Below are 18,258 nucleotides of genomic sequence, written 5' to 3' on the forward strand. Positions count from 1 at the left end.
ACAAGGGAACACATACTCAAATCCCTTAGTAGCTTTAATATTAAACTGAAAGCATTACTCAATTAGTCCATTAGCTGATAGACTGAAAAGTATTTTGATAATCAACTGAGTCAATTTTCAGGCAAACCTCTGAACGAACTCTGGCTCCAGCTTATCAATAGTGAGAATATCCTGCTTCGCTGTGTTTTAATAATGGCAAACTGAATATCTTTAGATTTCGTACTGATGGTTGGACAAAATAAGATATCACACTTTCACAATTTTCTAATCTTTAATCAACAAAGCAATTATTTGATTAACCTTCAGCGGGTGTAATGACTTCATCCTGTGCTGCTGGACCCACTTCTCCAGCAGCTTTGGCTCGCACCTCCACCTTGTACCTTGTGTACGGGGTCAGACCAGTGAAAGCAAACCGTGTGTCTCCTGTGCTGTTCTCATACAAATATCCTGATAAAAGAACAAAATAAAAATCAATTTGGAGTTTGAGTCTGTTTATGCATGCATGCGAGTGTGTCACACAGTTACTGTTTAATAACCTGTAGGTCCATAAAGGTAGAGCATGTAGGTGAATTTTCCTGTGATAATGTTGGGAGAGGTCCAGGATACGGAGATCGATCGAGATGTCATATTTAATATAGAGAAGTTTTGTGGCGGGTCTTCTGGGGCTGAAAGACACAGAAATAACATTTTTCATACATGCAGTGAATATTGTATATGCTGAGCACATTCTAGTTCACAAACTAACCATAAAATATCCACACCTGATTCTGGCATGCGGACCATATAGGAAGCTATCTGTCCCTCTCCATCAGAGGTGAAGGCAGACACTTCAAATAGATAGGCGGTGTAAGGTCGTAGCTGATCGACTCCCACTGATATGGGCACACTCCAGGAGGCTGCAGGGGGCACGGCGGAGAGGGTGATGGGTGGAGACGATGCTGTTATCTCTAAGGGACTGAGCGTTGCACGGGACAGGATATCGGCTGCATCCTAGACGTACAAAGTCATACAGGACATACACAGAGGGAAAAGCATATGAGAAAACAGTCCTGGTCTTGTGTTGTGCAGATGGTCGGCCTTCTGCCTTGGTAGCATCTATAATCCTGACAGAGAAAGAACATTTCACAACAACAGTTCAGTTAAGAATACAAAAGGTGAAGGTATAATGCAGTACATTGCAGTGAGGCAGCGCTCCGGTCATGATGTCCTCAGCGTTGACCTCCAGCGTGCGGACCGTCTGCCCTGTACGAGCGTGTTTCGCCTTCACGGCAAACTTTGTGATGAGGCCGTTGATACGGTGAGGCAGGAACCAGGTAACCATGACGTAGGTGTGGTTCTGAGCAAACGCGCTCAAGTTGGTCACCAGACCAGGGGCTGCAGGGAATTCAAATACTACTGTAAATATAACTGACTGCTACAGATTTTGAGATCATCGTGTAAGTGCACGAATACTCACGGGACTCAGCAGTCTTTATGTATAAAGATTTGCTGAAGTCTCCTATTCCAGCTGGAGATATGGCTGCTACCTAAAGGGACAGAGAGAATTGGTAGGTATTACTTAATGAATAATTCATGTTCCTGTCGATAGTCATCAGATACAGATGAGGAGCTAATCTCAAGCAATGATCACAACTGGAACGACACTCTGTTTGAGGTGACTCAGTGATCCCAGTAACACATGAACAACAAGGATAAATCATCAATTATGTTAACAGTATGTCAACAGACCACTTTGCTGCCTGCATCTTTGATTTTCTCAAAGATTTAAACAGTATAAATCAAAATAAGAAATGAATTAATAACGACGTGGAAATTAAATGGCAATTGAAGTCTGATTATCAGGCCAGAGGAGAATTTATCTAAATGGACAAAAATGAATAATGACCCCTCCAAAACATCCATCTTCAGCTTTCATTTGCTTTAGACTTAGAGCGGAGCAAAACACTGCATATTTAACAAAAATGTCAACTCATCAATTAAGGGGAAAATAAACTGTGTTGTTAGCTTGGCCCCAAAGCATTTGGTTATAAAGATCTTTCTAAATGCCAGTTGTTGACAGCACAGTTTTCCTTTTTTTAAGGAACTCTCTTGAAACAAGTTTTGATATCTTGAAACAAAACAGGACACCAGAGATTTCTGCGCTTGTATCATGAATAAATGACACTTGATTCTCAAAGGTTCTCAAAAAAAAAAGATTTGAATAGCAAACAGGTGAAATAAACTCATCCTATTGTGCATTTATTTCTGTTTCAGGGACAACAAGGAGCAAATATTAGAGAAATCAGTGTATTATTTGTTGCAGCTTACAGCATGTATGATTTTTACTGCTCAGGTATTAATAACATGAATATATGGGCCGATGTAGGAGAAAGAAGTTGGCCAGCGCACTCACAGGTTGTATGTAGTAATATGATACACACACACACACACACACCCACACCCACACACACACAATGAATTATACTATGTGTGGGCACAATCACAATGTGTGTTCCCATTTGTATGAAGGTCAATGTGGGTTAATGAATTCTGAAAACTAATAAGCACGATCACATTCAAGCTCAGTGACAACAGACAGTGGAAAGAGCCAAGGCTGATCCATAGATCTGTTTACCTGATTAATAATGCAATCAGGATCAATTACCAGTATTCAGCCAGATCAAGAGAATAGTCTGGTGCTGTGGGATCTGTTTTAGCTATCCCCACCCACATGAACACACATGGCGTTTGTTATGAGATATTTCACTAAATACATTAACCCATGTCCAACAGTTCTCTCCATAGCATTTGGTCCTTTGTTTCATCCTTTATTATTTGCCTAAAGTTGTTCCCAAAGCAAATTCCTATCTGCTACACTGTAGTGTTTTGACTCTTGAATTGTGTCTCCTACCTCAATGTGGTATGTAGAACCTGAGGTGAAGTCAGTGAGCAGGATCTCTGGTATGTCCAGGTACTTGGTCACCTGGGTGAAGGTGGGATCGGGATAGGGACACACCTCCTTGTATCTACAGGAGGAAATCAGTTTTTAGGACCATCATCCAAAATCACATTATACATTTAGGAACATAATGTAGCTAACTGAGGGACACCAAGCACAGTAAGGGATTTACATACTATTTGAACGATTACTTGAGTACTATTTTGAGGCACAGTTTTCTAAAGTTCTTGTACTTTTATTGAGTATTTACATTTTATGCTACCTCCACTAAATGTTAGAGGGAAATTTTGCACCACTTCTTCAGAAAAAACTTCAATAAATATAATTTCTCCTCTTTTTTACCATAAAAATACTTATTTTATATATATTTGAATTTCTGGATCAACTGGCCCTTGTCAGCTGTATTTGTCATGGAGAACATTTGTCAAATGTTTTTGTTAAAAAGCATTTATTTAAATTAAAAACAGGTTGACATATTCTTACTGATATGTACACAATTCTGTTTTTAGGACTAGCTGTAATATCTGTGTAATAATAATGTTTGCAGATAACTGTTGAACACTTAATAAAGTAGTTAAAACCTCCACCCAGTCAGTACACTTCATTGATTTCTGCACCTTTAATTAAAAAAGATTTTGGATGCATGACTCGAACGTGTGCTGTAGTCTTTCTACTTTTACTCAAGTAAATGATCTGAATATTTCCTCAGCCACTGAAAATTGTACATCAGTGGAATCATCCCCATGCATGGAGAAATGGAAGTCAAGGCCATAATGAACACAAGATTACAGTGTACAAAAAAATAACTGTACTTATCTCCACTTACCTTCCCTTTATTTTCTGGCATTCCCTTTTTCTTAAATTTGACAGTTGCATATTTGCTAATTCTATATCTGACATTTCCATGATCTCAGGATGACTCAGCACATGTCTGGCATTTGCTATTCTGTCATCGTAGACACACACAATTAATCTCTCCTGAACTGAGAACTTGAGACTCACAACCTGTGTGGACCCACAGTAATAGACCAAAATAACAAACAATTACCTGATGACATATTCGTCAATATTTTTGGCATCTGGTGTCATCGTCCAGGAGAGCAGAATACCATTAGAGCCCACGGCCTCTCCTTCGAGGCTTAAAGGTGGATCTGGAACTGGAGTAAAACAAGGGAAGTGTGTGTGAAGGAGAGAAAAGGGAAAAAAAGGCTTTCCCTAATTCTGCTGTGTGTTCAATGCCATCAATACAGCAGAAATACTATACAAATATTTTCGATAAATAACAGAACACAGTATCACAGTCATTTGGAGAGTAGTGTTGTTGTCTGTCGGGGACTGATCTTCCAAGTGTGTGTGTGACTGTGTGTGTGTGTGAGTAGGCCTGCGTGAGTGTTTTAGGCTGAACACTGATGAATAAGGCCTCACACAGCAGTGGCATTTCACTGACATTCACTGCAGACCCATTCATCCTGCGGTTCAAAAGCCCGGGCTTAAGTTACCTAAGAGGAATTAAACAGGGAAGGGAGAATACACACACGCACACACACGCACGCACACACAGACACACACACACACACACACACACACACACACACACACACACCTACTGTACTAACTCCTTTCCTCAGTGTGTGTGTGTGCTTGTGTATACAGGGATTGAATTAAACAGCAGAGGGCAGACGAGAACATGATGGCACTTGAACGGTTCAAGACAAAAACCATCCAAACAACAACAAACAGTGCGTGTGTGTGTGTGTTTTTGTGTGTGCGCGCGTCTCACCACTCTCGTTAGTATTGATCATGCGGCTGACTCCTGGGCCGAGGCTGGAGGAAGAGGAAGCTGTGACCATTGCAGTGTATTGTGTCCCCGGACTGACATTCTCCACATCGGCCTGTGAAAACAGGTCAGCACAAACATACACACTCTAGATCAGAGGTTGCACACATACAGCCATCAGCACCACCCGTCAATTGTCAGCGTCAAGGACTTTAGTAGACTTGATCTACTTTGTTTTCATACAATTAGCACTTGGAGTGGCAGAGGCTGCATGCTTTAAACTTTTTAGCTGACTATTTCAACATCTCTGCTCTTTGTAAATGTTTGGTTACTGTTACAAAAAACATATCAAAGTGAAGCCTCACACCAAATCCTGAAAAAGTGCACTGCAGATTAATCCAACGATTTTATTCTTGATTCATTGTTTGGTCTATAAACTGTAAGAGGAAGAAAAATTGCCCATCGCTTCGATGTTTTTTCATTGCTTGTTTTGTCAATAGTCATTTGTTATTGCTGGTTTTTGGCAACAGTCAAAATATATTCTGTTTATTTTAACATATAGCAAGGAAAAGCAGCATATTATCATAATTGTAAAGGTGGAATTTGATAATTTCAGGTAAATCTTGTGTGAAAAGTAGTTGCAGTATTTATTTTCCTCCTAAAAGTTTGTAGATATAGTTTTTCATTAACCTATTTGTTTATTTATTACTTCCCTATCCGTCCATCTCATGTATCTCAGGAAAATCTAATATTCCCCTGAGATATCTCTTCAAATAGAAGCAATAATTAATCTAAAGCCTTCTGTTTTATTACGGAGCTCATTAAGGCATCACCACAACTCTATTTGAAGATTAGCAAAATTAATCCTCAGCCATCTGTATCAATATGAAGGTGGGTGGATGTGAAAGGATGACAGCTTGTTTCTGCTTGCGGTTGCACTTGTTTGTGTCTTGATATAGTTTACGTCAGTGTTGCCTGTGTTGTGTCTTTTTGCTTCAGTGCGTGTTGCAAACAACATTTGCACCTGTGACATGAGTAAGCTTGATGGCAATATTTCAAACCAATACAGTCTGGTACCACCCAGAAATATGACCAAGCATTTTTTTCTCCAACTGTGCATGTAAGTGTTTTATTGATGTTCTGTATATCTTTGTGTATAAGCATTTATGTGCACAGCAACGCCACACACTGTGTTGAGTGTTGAATTCTTACCTGTGAGTGTACCAAGCAGAGTGTGAGCAGCAGGAGGAGTGAGAGGAAGGCCATGCTGGGTAGCAGAGTTAGCTTTAGTTTAGACATTGCAGGTTAGAGGCCTCTCCAGCTGAGCCGCATCCAGTGTTAGTGCACAATCTTTAGCAGTGGTCTACAGGTAATCCACTGATCTGAACAGGAGTAACTCCAGGTCTAGCAATTAGCTAGTGACATGAGCAAAGGTCACAGTGTTAGTCGTCCAGGTGTTGGATATTAACGGCTCTTGGTCCTGAGGTATTCCAAAAGTTTTAGTGGCTAGCCAGGGAGGGCAGTTGGTCCTTTCATTAGCAGGAGGCTAGCGTTCTCCCTCCGGTCTCCCTCTCTCTCTCTCTCTCTCTCTCTGGGGAGAGCTGCTTAAGCAAATGAATGATTCAGGGTTGAGCTCATGAGGCCAACTTAATAAATAATGGGATCTATTACTCAACTCTGTGCTCTGTGCGCTCTGTGTGTGTGCTGTGTAAGGTTACATTTTGGGGGGTATCTGACACCTGGCAGTTGGGAAGAGCCGGTATGGGGTGGGACTTGGTTGAATGGGAGGAGAGCTAATGCATTCATGTTTGTGTGTGCGAGTAATTTGTACCTTTATTATCATAACTCCGAATCTCCAAAATCTGGAGCACTACAAAGCAGGGCCTCCCTGTTTTTGCTGCTCTTAATAACACTGCAGTCTTGTTACTGCATCTTAGCAGTGTGTGTTTCACCGAGCATGCGTGTGTACCTGAATGTATCCATCACGTGCAGGTTGCACTGTGACTTTTCCCTGGTTTGGTTGCAGGGTCACCTGGTAACGATCCACACACCCCAGCGGCTGCTCCCAACGCAGCGAGAATGCACGTGCAGACACATTCACGACACGTACTCCTCGCACACGGGCTGGCACTCATGAAGGACAACCAAGGGAGAAATAGAGTGAGAGAGGTGGAGAAAGTAATTAAATGAAGAAGCAACCGGGGCAGGTGATAATAATGGGGTGTTGACCGGCGCAGCCCTTATCTACCTGTGGTTACAGTCAGGGAGGCAGCAGTCCCCGCTGTCACTCCTCTCACTCTCACCGCGCTCACGTTGTAGGTGCAGCCGTCCACCAGCCCTGTAACCACGGCAACCCGCTCCTTCTTGGGTACGGTGAGTGTGTTTGTGACTGAGCTGTTGGCCACAGTAACTCTGTGAAAGTCAAACTCTCCAGATGCGCTGTCCCAGCTCAGAGAGGCAGAGGAAGAGTTCATGTTGGCTAAATGAAGCGCACATAATCCTGCTGGGCCTGGAAAACAATTTTTTTTTGTAATTTTACACTTGGAGTCTTCAGCATTTAGGCCAGAATTGAATTATTTCTTTAAGTGGCATAATGCTTTAACTGAGGAATCACCAACAGCTTTTTCTATCTTTATATACAGTCAAGAATTTAGGCCTGTGTGTTTCTGTATTATGGCTAAACAATTTATTGAAATATTATCGTAATTACAATATGGCAGATGATAAATGTAAAATGTGCCACAATATACATACATTACAAATCAAGTATTGTGGTGCTTCAGACAAATGATGTTCTCCAGATGGTACAGATTGGTACAGACCCCAGCAAAACACAAATTCTGACTCATCGCTACTGTAATATCTTTAAAAGTAATTTTCTTTTTTTTTTTTTAACCACTCAGCCCTCTTCTGCTTGTGTGGGTGGATAAGTGTCTCTTACGTGTGCTGAACTCTCTGTGGACTGCCTGACTTGCGTCTGATCCGAGTACACTCTGAATGCTGACACCGTAGTCCGACCCGGGGATCAAATCCCTGATCTCATAACTTGTGCCCTGGACAAGCCCCTTAATCCATGATTTCCTATCCACTGACAGCAGGCCAAACATAATCTGAGAAAAACAAACAAACAAACAAAAATCTTCCAAGTTCCTTTTTAGGGGGTAAAGAAAAACACAATTCAAGATTCAGTTATTAAACATTTCAAAACCGTGACACTTTTTTGCTTTATCAGTCCTGTGTATCTACTGATGTCTCTCTTTTTTTGTTAATGTGGGTTTGTACTGTGCGTGCATGTAATGTGCTTGGTCATTCTTTTTGGCCGGGGCTCTATCGAGGTCATACATCTTTAAAGAGTTGGTAACCAAATCTGTGGTTTGCCGACAATAGTTGCTAAGAAACCGACAGGTGAGTGCGGAAACTGACGTAAGTGGCCTCATTTGTCCTTGAACAAAAAACAAATTTGAGTAATATGAATTTGAGATGAATGGTGAGGACGCACATCATTACGCACATCTGTCTGGAAGTTACTGTGGCGTAACAACCTATAATACCTCTCCCTCCTCCTGTGATTGTTACTTGGAGCTGGACAGGTGCAGTAGTGTACTTACCTTGTACCCCTCAACCCGTCCCGGTGGTGGTCTCCAGGTGACAAAGACAGACGTCACTACCTGCTCTGAAAGAGCCACTTCCTGCGGCACCTCTGGGACTGGAGACAAGATTATAATTAACATGTGACACCGTGTGCTGACACTTAATCATCTGTCACACTGGGTAATAGTCATGTGAATAGAGGCGTGAAGTGAACTTTATAATTACTTTTTTTCGGTAGAGTCTGTGCTGAGAGTCTAACATAATTTTGCAACCTTTACCTGAATGTGAAAACTGTCTAAAACATTATACATCTTTATTCAAGTATAATCAGTATCACCATTGTAAAAGCACCGTTCACCAGCATTACAAGCAAATACCGAAGACAAAGACACACATGCATAATTTCCTCTATAGCTGGTCGCTCTACAGTTCAAGGTCTTTACTCCAATTTCTATCGTGACAATGATTTATTTCAAACCACCATCCTACACTGGCACAATATTGTAGTAAAATGTTATCAGTGAAGTGAACTAAGACTGAAACAAAATGCAGACAAAATAATTTCCTTTCTGTCTCTCGTGGTTTACCTGGGAACCTGCACTCCTTGAAGAAATCTCCTTCTTTCTAATACTGTAAGTGATAGCATTTTTTTCATTTTGCATATTTCCTGCAACATTAATTTTGTGATCCAAATCATTTTATTTCTTCTCTCTCACACACACATAACATATGACTCAAACAGGCCTAATAAATAGTACAAGTATTAGTGCAGTTGCAGTGTCATTTTATGACATTTTATTTTTAATTAGCCTTTTTTCAGCGTTGACCACAAAAAGTAAACTGTTAATAGGTATAAAATAAAGAATTTATTGCCTTTAATAACTAATTTTTCTTGCTTTTGAGCTGACAGCTACCAAATGCATAGGTAACTGTAAATAAGTCCATAGCTTACTGCTAATAAATGCATAATAAAGCACGTATTAATCTTAATATAGTCTCATAAAACCTTAGTAAAGGTTTATCAATTAAATAAAAGGTAACGTAGTCAAACTCAGTAAATGTGTTTGTATTGCTTTTAAACAACTGTAAGAAACTCACAGGGTTTTAATTAATGTTCTTAAGCTCTTTATAAACTGTTAACAAGCGCTTATAATTGTCTCAAACTTACTGGTATGGAGGATCATAGTAGCAGGCTTACTCCTTTTTTCCCTGCTGGTGCTAAACACATCAACTGTATATTGGCTGCCCGGATCAAGGCCATCAAAGCTGTGAGATCTGTGAACACACGCAGCTCTAGCAGTCAGAGTTTTCAAGTACAAGCGTGAATTAATCCATGTTCTGAAAGAAACTTTGATCTGGCGATTGTAATTCCAGTCTCATAAAGCTGTAATTATGTTTGTGACCTGGCTGACAAGAGTGAGACTGACCTGGGCTCCTGATGAGAAATGTTCAGCTCTTGACTGAACGCTCTGGTTTTGATTGACAGGACGAGCCCGCTCACCACTCCCCTGACCATACTCCAACGAATGCATATGGATGAAGTGGTTTTATTGACAAGAGACACCTCCACTGGGCTGGGAGCTGGCATATAACAAAAAGCATTACACACAGTCGTTAGAACAGAGAGATTGAGCGGTGTGTACGTGTGTGCACCTGTGCGTGTGTTTACCTGCAGTGATGTTGACAGTGACGGGGGAACTGTCAGTGAATGACTGCTTCTCTGTTCGTACTGCAAAGAGGTAGAGTCTGCCTGGAGTCAGACTGGAAAACACTGCGCTCTGACTGAAAACCTTCTGCACCTGGAGCACATGAATGATACAACTTAAGATGCTGACACAGAGCCTTATTATTACAGTAACAAATACATAAATATATGTTACTGATATAATAAATATGAAACATAGTATCATGCTAATTACTGGACGCCATGAGTCTCACGTGAAACTACTGCTGATTAGTACCTTACTCGAGGCCTCACATTAGTCATGTTCTGTCTTCACACAGACTTTGGAAGACACACTCTGGGAAATCAAATCTAAAACCTAAAGCAAGTACAGGTAAAAGGATTCACTGTTTTTTTTTGGTTTACCATGTGTGAATGGTCACAGTTGAGGCAGATGACCTCGTAGCTGTGAGCCCGTCCTTGCGCCGGATCCCAAAGCAGCTCTATGGATGAAACCGTCACCACACCCTCCCTCAGTCTGTTAGGAGGAGCCAGACCTAAAATCATAAACCATATCCCACAACACACACTGTAATTACTCACTAACATACTGAAACATAATTACCTTTGGTTGGGGACATTTTTTAAAAACCTAGGGGTCATGTGATAAATTATGCCTAAAGCCTAAAAAGCTGAATCATTACAGTAACAATGAAGTTAATTTTTGTTACACAGTTCTAATGAATTTTAATAAAGAAGCAGGACAAATGACACCACATAAAAAGTCGATAGAAAAGGTCTAAAGATGATATTACTTATTTAAATCTAAGCTCTTCAGGCCTACATCAACGTTACACCTTGATTTTGGGTGATTCATCCACCTTTAGAAGCACACTGGCTGATTATTGGATACCTAAGACTTTATATTTAGTTTGATAAAATGTGTATAACAAATTACATATAGATGCAAAATTTAAGCAGTGAAGCAAAGATTACAAACACTTACAAGAAACTCTTAAGGCTTTAATTTACTGTAAACAAGTTTCTTATAGGTGCCTAAAGTTACTAATATGAACAATCATAGAAGTCGTTTTACTCCTTTTTTTCCCAGCGTTGCTTATAAATGTTGTATAATTGAACAATAAACATGTTTGTGATGCTATTATTAAAGCATTTTTAAAGCACGTATAAGGGCCTTACTACCTATTAACTAATGCTTAACACAAAGACTTAATATAACCTCAGTAAGGACCCTAATATATAGCATTACCCAATGTAATTATCTCGAACATAATATCAAAACAAAATGGTGTTGACTTTTGTTATCACTAAATGTTGAGTTATCAACAAAACATTTCAAATGAACACCAAATGTTTCAATGAAATCATTCCTCACCTGTTCTGAAGGGGCGGGTGTAGTAAGGTGGTCCCATCTTCTCTCGGCTGGTGCTGTACACCCTGAGCTGGTACTCTGATCCTGGGCCGAGGTTGTCAAGGGTTATGACATGAACACCAGCAGGGAGGGGGTACCAGTCACACGTGTACCCACACGGACCCTCACACACTTTGTCACAAACTCCTGGACATACACACACTTTGACCCCATCAATCAGACCCAGCTGTGGACGCTGGATGTACAGCTGTGCAGAGTTTGTGCCCACTGAAAGAGGGACTGCTGCTTGAACTGACAATGGATCTACGAGACAAAGATAGTTTACAAAGTCAGCTGTAAGGAATAACATCTAAATTGCTAAAAGATACAGTAGGTTCACATGTTCACATTTCTATTTTTTATAATAGTTTGAACATTGAAACAGGTTTTTCATGCTGTGATCGTTTCTCTTATTCATATTGGCCATTAGGGACACAATCCACAGTCCTCCTGTCAAATGTATTAAAAATTGTATCTGAAGCTAATGTGAGGCTTCTGCTTTCCAAATAAGTGAATTAAATTGAATCTTAAATCTTCCAGCGTTACAGCCTTTTTAGTTCAACATTGTTGTTACCATCCTTCCATTGCCTCTCAACAAGGAAACGCTGTCTGGGGAAACACAAAGAGGGAATTTTAGACTTAAAATGCTGTAACCTTGGAGGATACTCAGACTGCTGAAGCCTCATACTGCATTAGCTTCAGACAAACCTTTGAATACATTTGTGCACAAAATAAGGACTGTGGATTTGTCCTCCAGCGCTGGCAAGCTTTCAAAAACAAAACACTCACACTTTCATTGTTCACATGGTCACCTGACTGCTGTTTAAAGACACATGAAAAACTGTGAACGTATCCTTCAGAGTGGTTAGTATCCTTGTTTCTCTAACCTGTGGTGTGTGTGATGTCCGTCCTCTTGCTCCTGTCCTTTCCCCTCAGTGAGACCACTCCAACCTCATAAGTCTCACCTGGAGTAAATGTGCCCAAATTAACACACACAGACTCATTTACCCAGTGTACACCAGGGCTGGACTGATTCATCCACAGTGGAGTCGGAGTGGGGTAAATGAGTGGGTGGGATGTGATATAATAACCATCTGGTGGGTCATCAGGTGGACCGGTCCAGCAGACTGTCAGATTTTCTGTCATGCTCAACACTGCCAGACCACCAGGGGCTCTCACCGCTGAGAGACACAAAGTGGGAATTTTATTTAGTTTAGAGCTAATGTCGGTCAGAGCAGAAGCAGCTGAAAATTCATCTTGTAAAAGTTAAAAAGAAGGGAAATGTGATCTTCATAACAGAGACACAACTTTGTAATTATTGATTTTGATAACAACAAAAAGCAAGTCTCCTTGACTTGACGTTTGAGAGATGCTTATCTAAACTACGTCTTCATGAAGGAAATCCTCAGCATTTCTCTTCAGAAGATGCCACCTTCCTTACAGCACCTTATGTTGAAGTGGTGTTGATTTCCAGAAATGTAGACACCAGTTTAACAACAAAATGGCTTCTTCTTCACAAGAAGAGTCCGGTCAAATCTCAAGTATTATATAAAATGTAATGTAAATAAGATCTATGGTGGCAATAATTGAGAATTATTGTACCCTGACTGTGAAGTTTGCATTTGTGTATTTTGCTATTTTTTACACCATGCCTTGTAGATTTCCCAGAACTGGAAACTAATCATATCAATTCTTAAAACTACTACTGGGCACTAGTGGTTAGAGACTGGTGGTAACAGAACATAGTCCCATAAAAAATAGATGTTACATTTAAGAGCTGCCAGTGAAGCTCAGTGGGATAAAATCGTGTGTTTTTCTGGTGAGTCGGTTTTCTTAACTTTACCCCAAATGTGCTGAGTTTAAGTGAAGTGAATAAATTGATTTAAGTGAATCACTGAAGTGATTGAAACAGTCCATTTCCACAGCTTGCACTGGAATAAAAGCAATGTTGAGTAGCATAATCTGTCAGCAAGCAGTTTACCAGCTGGTAGTGAGCCATCCATAAAATAAAATTTGTTTTTCAAGTAAGTGTGATATACAGCTCATCGACAAGTATGGCCTCTTCATATATCTCCTTCATGTCTGTTGATTTTTAGACTGTGACTGTGATACTCACAAAATTTAAGCCTGTATATTTTTTATGCACATTAAGACCCAAACCTCCTTCAGATATTCCTTCAAAATGGAAAGCAAAGTTTAATTTGTTTCCTGTTTGCTGACCTGAAAAATGATTCGATCCGAACTGAGAGTTTTACTGTATGTCCCGTTACTTTTTTAGTTTCTATTTCCTTGTCACTGACATTGGGCACATATAAGCTTAACAACAGCTGCTGTGCAAAAGGCTGGCTACATGCTTACCAGTCTGTACAGTCACAGGCGTCTGGCCAGAGCTCTCTATCCCTCGCTGAGTGACTGTGTAGACTTCAACTGTGTATTTCCTGTAAGACTCCAGCCCTCCAATCACAGCGGTGTATGACTGCAGCCCATTAGTTTCAGATAACCTGGAGATGTTGGTCATTCCAATTATCCTCCCTTCTTTTGTAGACATGTCCACATAGCGTACAGAAAATGCCCATCCAACCTTCGACTTTGAAGCTGTCAGCATCCAGTGGACACTAATCTGACTGACGGTAATGAGGCCAACAGTGATATTTTGAGGAGGAGGAGGTCCTGTAAGAAAGAGAACATTAACAGTTGTGAGCATCAGGTGTTGCTTTTGTAACTTATGTGTGTGACAGCAGACTCACTAGTGTACGCAGTCTGTGTTTGTCCCAAGCTCCAGGTGGAGCCTGCGGGGTGAACGGCTCGAAGGGTGAAGGAGTAGATGCTCCCTGGAGACAAACCTGCGACAGTTACCCCTCGGGAGGAGAGGGAAATGGGGACCCTGACAATTTTTCCAACACTGGTCTGGCTCTGTGTGCCCTTTTTGTCCTCTGGCTTCCTGTGTCTTTCTTCTTCACCTTGACTCAATTCTCCATTTGCCTCCTCTTGGTACTGGAGGAATATCTCAAAGGATGAAAGATCAAGTGAGTTCAAAGGTGAGAGGTCACTCCAATGAAGCTCCACCTGTCGTTCTGTAACCTGAAGCAGGTCGAAGGAGAATAAGGCAGGTACTGGAGGGGCTGTCAGAGAAGGAAAAGAGCAGCATCATAATAACATGAGGGAAAAAATTGCTGAAAAATTATGTGGTGTGGCTTGAGTAGTCATTGTCTTGCATTTGTTATTTATTTACTCAGACATTGTGCAAAATAGTTGGTAAAGGGTTGTTACAATTAAAAATGAAGGGAATAGATTTATTTCAAAAAAGTTAATTGATCATTTAACAAGTGATATTTTAAGGATAACAACCCAGAATTGAAAAACTATGTATGTACAGTAAACATTCTGGTTAGTAAAGGTTTATTACGCAGGTTATTTACTCTGGTACTGGCAGATGAAGGGTAAAGGGATGTTACAGAAGAAGGAAGTGAGAAAGTATCCCGGGCCTGTCGCATTCCTCTGAAGGGCAAAACAGTCCGTCTGATTGGCCGGCAGTGATGACATCATAGTGTTCGTGAGATTGGGGGCTGAGCCGTCAGACCAGAGAGGTTGTCCCTCCTCCTGTGGAGTGACATTAAACACTGTACTGTTTACACATGGCAGATATCAGCAGCTTACTGTTATTAAAGTGAAAGTATCAAAAACAAAACTCCTCTTTAAGGAGTAACTGCTGCCACGGCGGATTTCATGTTTACAAAGTAAATCCGTCATTGAAGTTCTGATGTTCGGTCCATTGTGGTCTTGCTGCTCTGTGATGTTGTTCCAGAGGATAAACCACAACACATGAGGACCTCACTGCAGGCTTCAGTCGAAGCAGTGAAAGAGAAAACTGTCATTGTTGCTTGACAGACTGGTTTTGAAATGTTAATAGTTTATATCCATAAGATCTGTAATCCTACTAAGATCATTAACGTTGCATACCTCAGTCAGTATAGTCACTATAAAACAAAACTATGTTGGCATTTTTCTCAAAACATACAATCATCGTACTCTATAGGCCGCTCAACACTTCATCAACATCACACTTGTACTCAATTTCCTTCTTCAACATCTTACACATGCGCCACCTCCATAAAATTGCCCGTGAAACTCCTAATCTCATAAAAATCTGGTTGTTATTGTTGTGTGTGTTAATGCCCAGGTAAATTCTCTTAAAGTTAACTCTGGTACAACTAAGAAGCTGTGAACTGTCCAACTAAATAAATAATAATAAATAAATATTTTATTGTATTGTTGAGATGCAAAACAGTCCTAGGATCCTAAGATCCATTAATTGATTCACACTGCCAACTGTGCACAGATTATGAATAATAATTCATATTTAGGGATCCTGCATCCAACATCTGGTGGGCCAAATCATTCCTAATGGACCACCTTTAACCCATGTGCCCCATTTTGGGCAGAATGTAAAAAGTATGTGAACACTTTTTTTTTTTTATCAGTATGAATAATTATTCTTCAGTGTTGAAAGGCTCCTACTGGAATGGAAATAAAAAATGTGAGGAGGCAGGTTTAATTATACTGCAGAATATTTTTTTAATCCACTGTCGTCTCCGCATGTTCATTTGTACACAGAATAACTAATTGACTCCTACTGGATATTGAAATGCACTGTTTTTTTAAATATTTAATCAAAAAGCTTCCTTGAAAAATCCATAAAAATAAATTAGTAAAAGATAAGTTATTCATAGGAATCCTGTGATCCGCTGTGATAAAAGGTAGTTAAATGATTCATACAGAGGCACATTCTCAAAGAAGCATTTGTTATTCTGACTAAGTAAATGGGAAGTGATATTACAAAGTTATTATTTATTACAGCTCTTACTGAAAAAAGTCTTTTTTTCACCTGTTCCTCTTGTTAAAGTGTATGTTTCTGTAATGAAGCTACCTGCTGGTCATTGAGTCCAGTCCACAGCAGCAGCATGTTGTTGTGGCTCAGCAGGTGAGAAGAAATGAAGAGCAGATCTTCCAGCGTCTTCAGATCGGCCAGGTGACTTCCAGCTGCCAGGTGTCTGCAGCTGTGCTGGGCATCACTCCAGGTCAGACCTGTCCTTCTCACAGTGTAGCAGCTTCTCCCGCTGGCCAACCAGTCAGGGGGGCACTGAGCTGGAGACAGAAATCATCATAATATTAAATAATACTGGCAGATTCCACCTTGCCTGCAGTCAGGTGAATGCAAATGTGCATAATACCTGTTTCCGTGCCAATGCTGAGTGTCTGCTTCACGGTCAAATCAAGGTGTTCGAGGAACGTCGACACAACAACTTTTGCCTTGAAGCGTGTGCCAGGCTGGAGACCTTTCACTGCGTACTGAGACTTTGCCTCTGACGAGTTGATGTTGAAGATGTGTGTGACATGTGTGTGAGTGTTGTGTAGATTCAAGGTGGATAGGCTCTGTTGTCTGTGAATTTTCCATGTGAGGAAAGCAGTAGTGGTCGTGCTGTGTACATGAAGGGAGGACAGGGAGACTGGAACTGGACACAAATGGAGGAGGGATGAGTAGCAGAGACAAGATGAAAGGTGACATTAATTAGCTTTAATTAATTAGCAAGTATGTCATTTATCTCCATCAGGGCTGCGGTATTTAGGTTCACAGACACTCACTGAAGTGAAAAGTCTTTGCCTCAAGAGTAGCATCATTTCTGCTGGCTCTCAATGTGATGTTATAGCCTCGAGGGTCCTCAACTAATTGCAGTGACATTTTGCAGCGAGGGGAGCATGCTGAATGATCAACAGGCTCCACGTATACCTGCACAGACATTGTGGCAAAATGTTACTTCTCAAACTAATGAAACTTAACCAGAGTATACCTGTACAGGTGTTCTTACCAGATGGTTACTCGCAGTCCTGCAGGTGACTGTGTAGGTGTCTGGATCTTTAGTGGAAGGAAAGGACTGAAATACAAGTTCAACCTCGACAGGGTTTAAATGCTGCTCACAGGTCAGCAAGATCACCTGAGGAGGAGGAAGATAACGTCCTGTCACAGAAGACAGAGTGCTATGTACCTCATATACACCAACAACAGACCTATGAAGCATGATAGATACAGAACATGAACTTTTTCACAGAGAAATTAAAGTTTTGCATGCCTTTCTTACCTGACAGAAATAAGCAAGTAACCACAGATGCTCTGCTCCACCCATTGGAAATGTCACTCCATCTCATCAAGCACACCTTCCAGCAGTCACTGATCAACCTGCACACACACAGTCACTTCCAAGGCAAGAAACAACAGATCCTGACTGGGCTTTCGGCCATTTGTAGGCTCATGAGTAAATCCAAGACAGCTGTGCGTAAACATCGGTTGTGGAAAGTCCCAAACTATTTGTGTCGCTGACGCACAGCTGAGCTTCAAAAAGCACTTTTAAAACTGTCTTTTTCTGACTTGAAAAGTCTTTGAGAGTAACTTAGGAGTACATTTCTATCTTCTTCGTATTGAGCTAAGTTATAACTATTTGCACTTTGGTTTTACGCAAAGCCTGGGCTTTGAATTTAGCGCGCGCTCAAAGTCAGCGTCAGAGTTCAATGGCTGGTTCCCCCCTGAAGCAAAGCCTTATGTGAGGGAGGAGAGTCCTAAGAGAGAGAGAGAGAGAGGGAGGGATGTAGGGAGGGAGAGAGAGAGATTGAACAAGTATGAGTTCAACCCATTTGTTCTGGGTCTTTGTTGGGATAAGAGCAGTTCACCATGGCAACCACGGGCACATGGCCACTCCAGAGCTTGGCTCCTGAGGAGAAGAGAGGTGGGGAGGCTGGGGATGAGGGGCATACTGAGGGGGAGAGGGGAGGGATGAGAAGATGCGGTGGGGCTTTGAGATAAA

General features: G+C 41.0%; 1 protein-coding gene across 4 annotated transcripts in view; it reads right to left on the reverse strand.

Annotated features, from left to right (window-relative positions):
* ptprq (protein tyrosine phosphatase receptor type Q) overlaps positions 1-14,065 on the reverse strand; it is a 37,075-nt gene extending 23,010 nt beyond the window's left edge. For 3 of the 4 annotated variants that reach the window (XM_084365206.1, XM_084365205.1, XM_084365203.1), the window contains exons 1-19: positions 13,760-14,065; positions 12,289-12,582; positions 11,366-11,665; positions 10,396-10,526; positions 9,976-10,105; positions 9,734-9,887; positions 9,475-9,581; positions 8,324-8,421; positions 7,657-7,825; positions 6,964-7,224; positions 6,685-6,845; positions 4,719-4,830; positions 3,987-4,095; positions 2,891-3,005; positions 1,457-1,526; positions 1,175-1,374; positions 762-990; positions 537-665; positions 301-447 (exon numbers count right to left, since the gene is read on the reverse strand). In XM_084365206.1, coding sequence (XP_084221332.1) covers positions 301-447; positions 537-665; positions 762-990; positions 1,175-1,374; positions 1,457-1,526; positions 2,891-3,005; positions 3,987-4,095; positions 4,719-4,830; positions 6,685-6,845; positions 6,964-7,224; positions 7,657-7,825; positions 8,324-8,421; positions 9,475-9,581; positions 9,734-9,887; positions 9,976-10,105; positions 10,396-10,526; positions 11,366-11,665; positions 12,289-12,582; positions 13,760-14,006 — 3,163 coding nt within the window. In that variant the 5' untranslated portion in view covers positions 14,007-14,065. The remainder of the gene's footprint in view (positions 1-300; positions 448-536; positions 666-761; positions 991-1,174; positions 1,375-1,456; positions 1,527-2,890; positions 3,006-3,986; positions 4,096-4,718; positions 4,831-6,684; positions 6,846-6,963; positions 7,225-7,656; positions 7,826-8,323; positions 8,422-9,474; positions 9,582-9,733; positions 9,888-9,975; positions 10,106-10,395; positions 10,527-11,365; positions 11,666-12,288; positions 12,583-13,759) is intronic. The other variant, XM_084365204.1, reaches the window with a different exon arrangement.
* Positions 14,066-18,258: the final 4,193 nt, after the last annotated feature.

Source organism: Pagrus pagrus (assembly GCF_965226575.1).
Source record: "Pagrus pagrus genome assembly, chromosome: 10".
Taxonomy (NCBI): Eukaryota; Metazoa; Chordata; class Actinopteri; order Spariformes; family Sparidae; genus Pagrus; species Pagrus pagrus.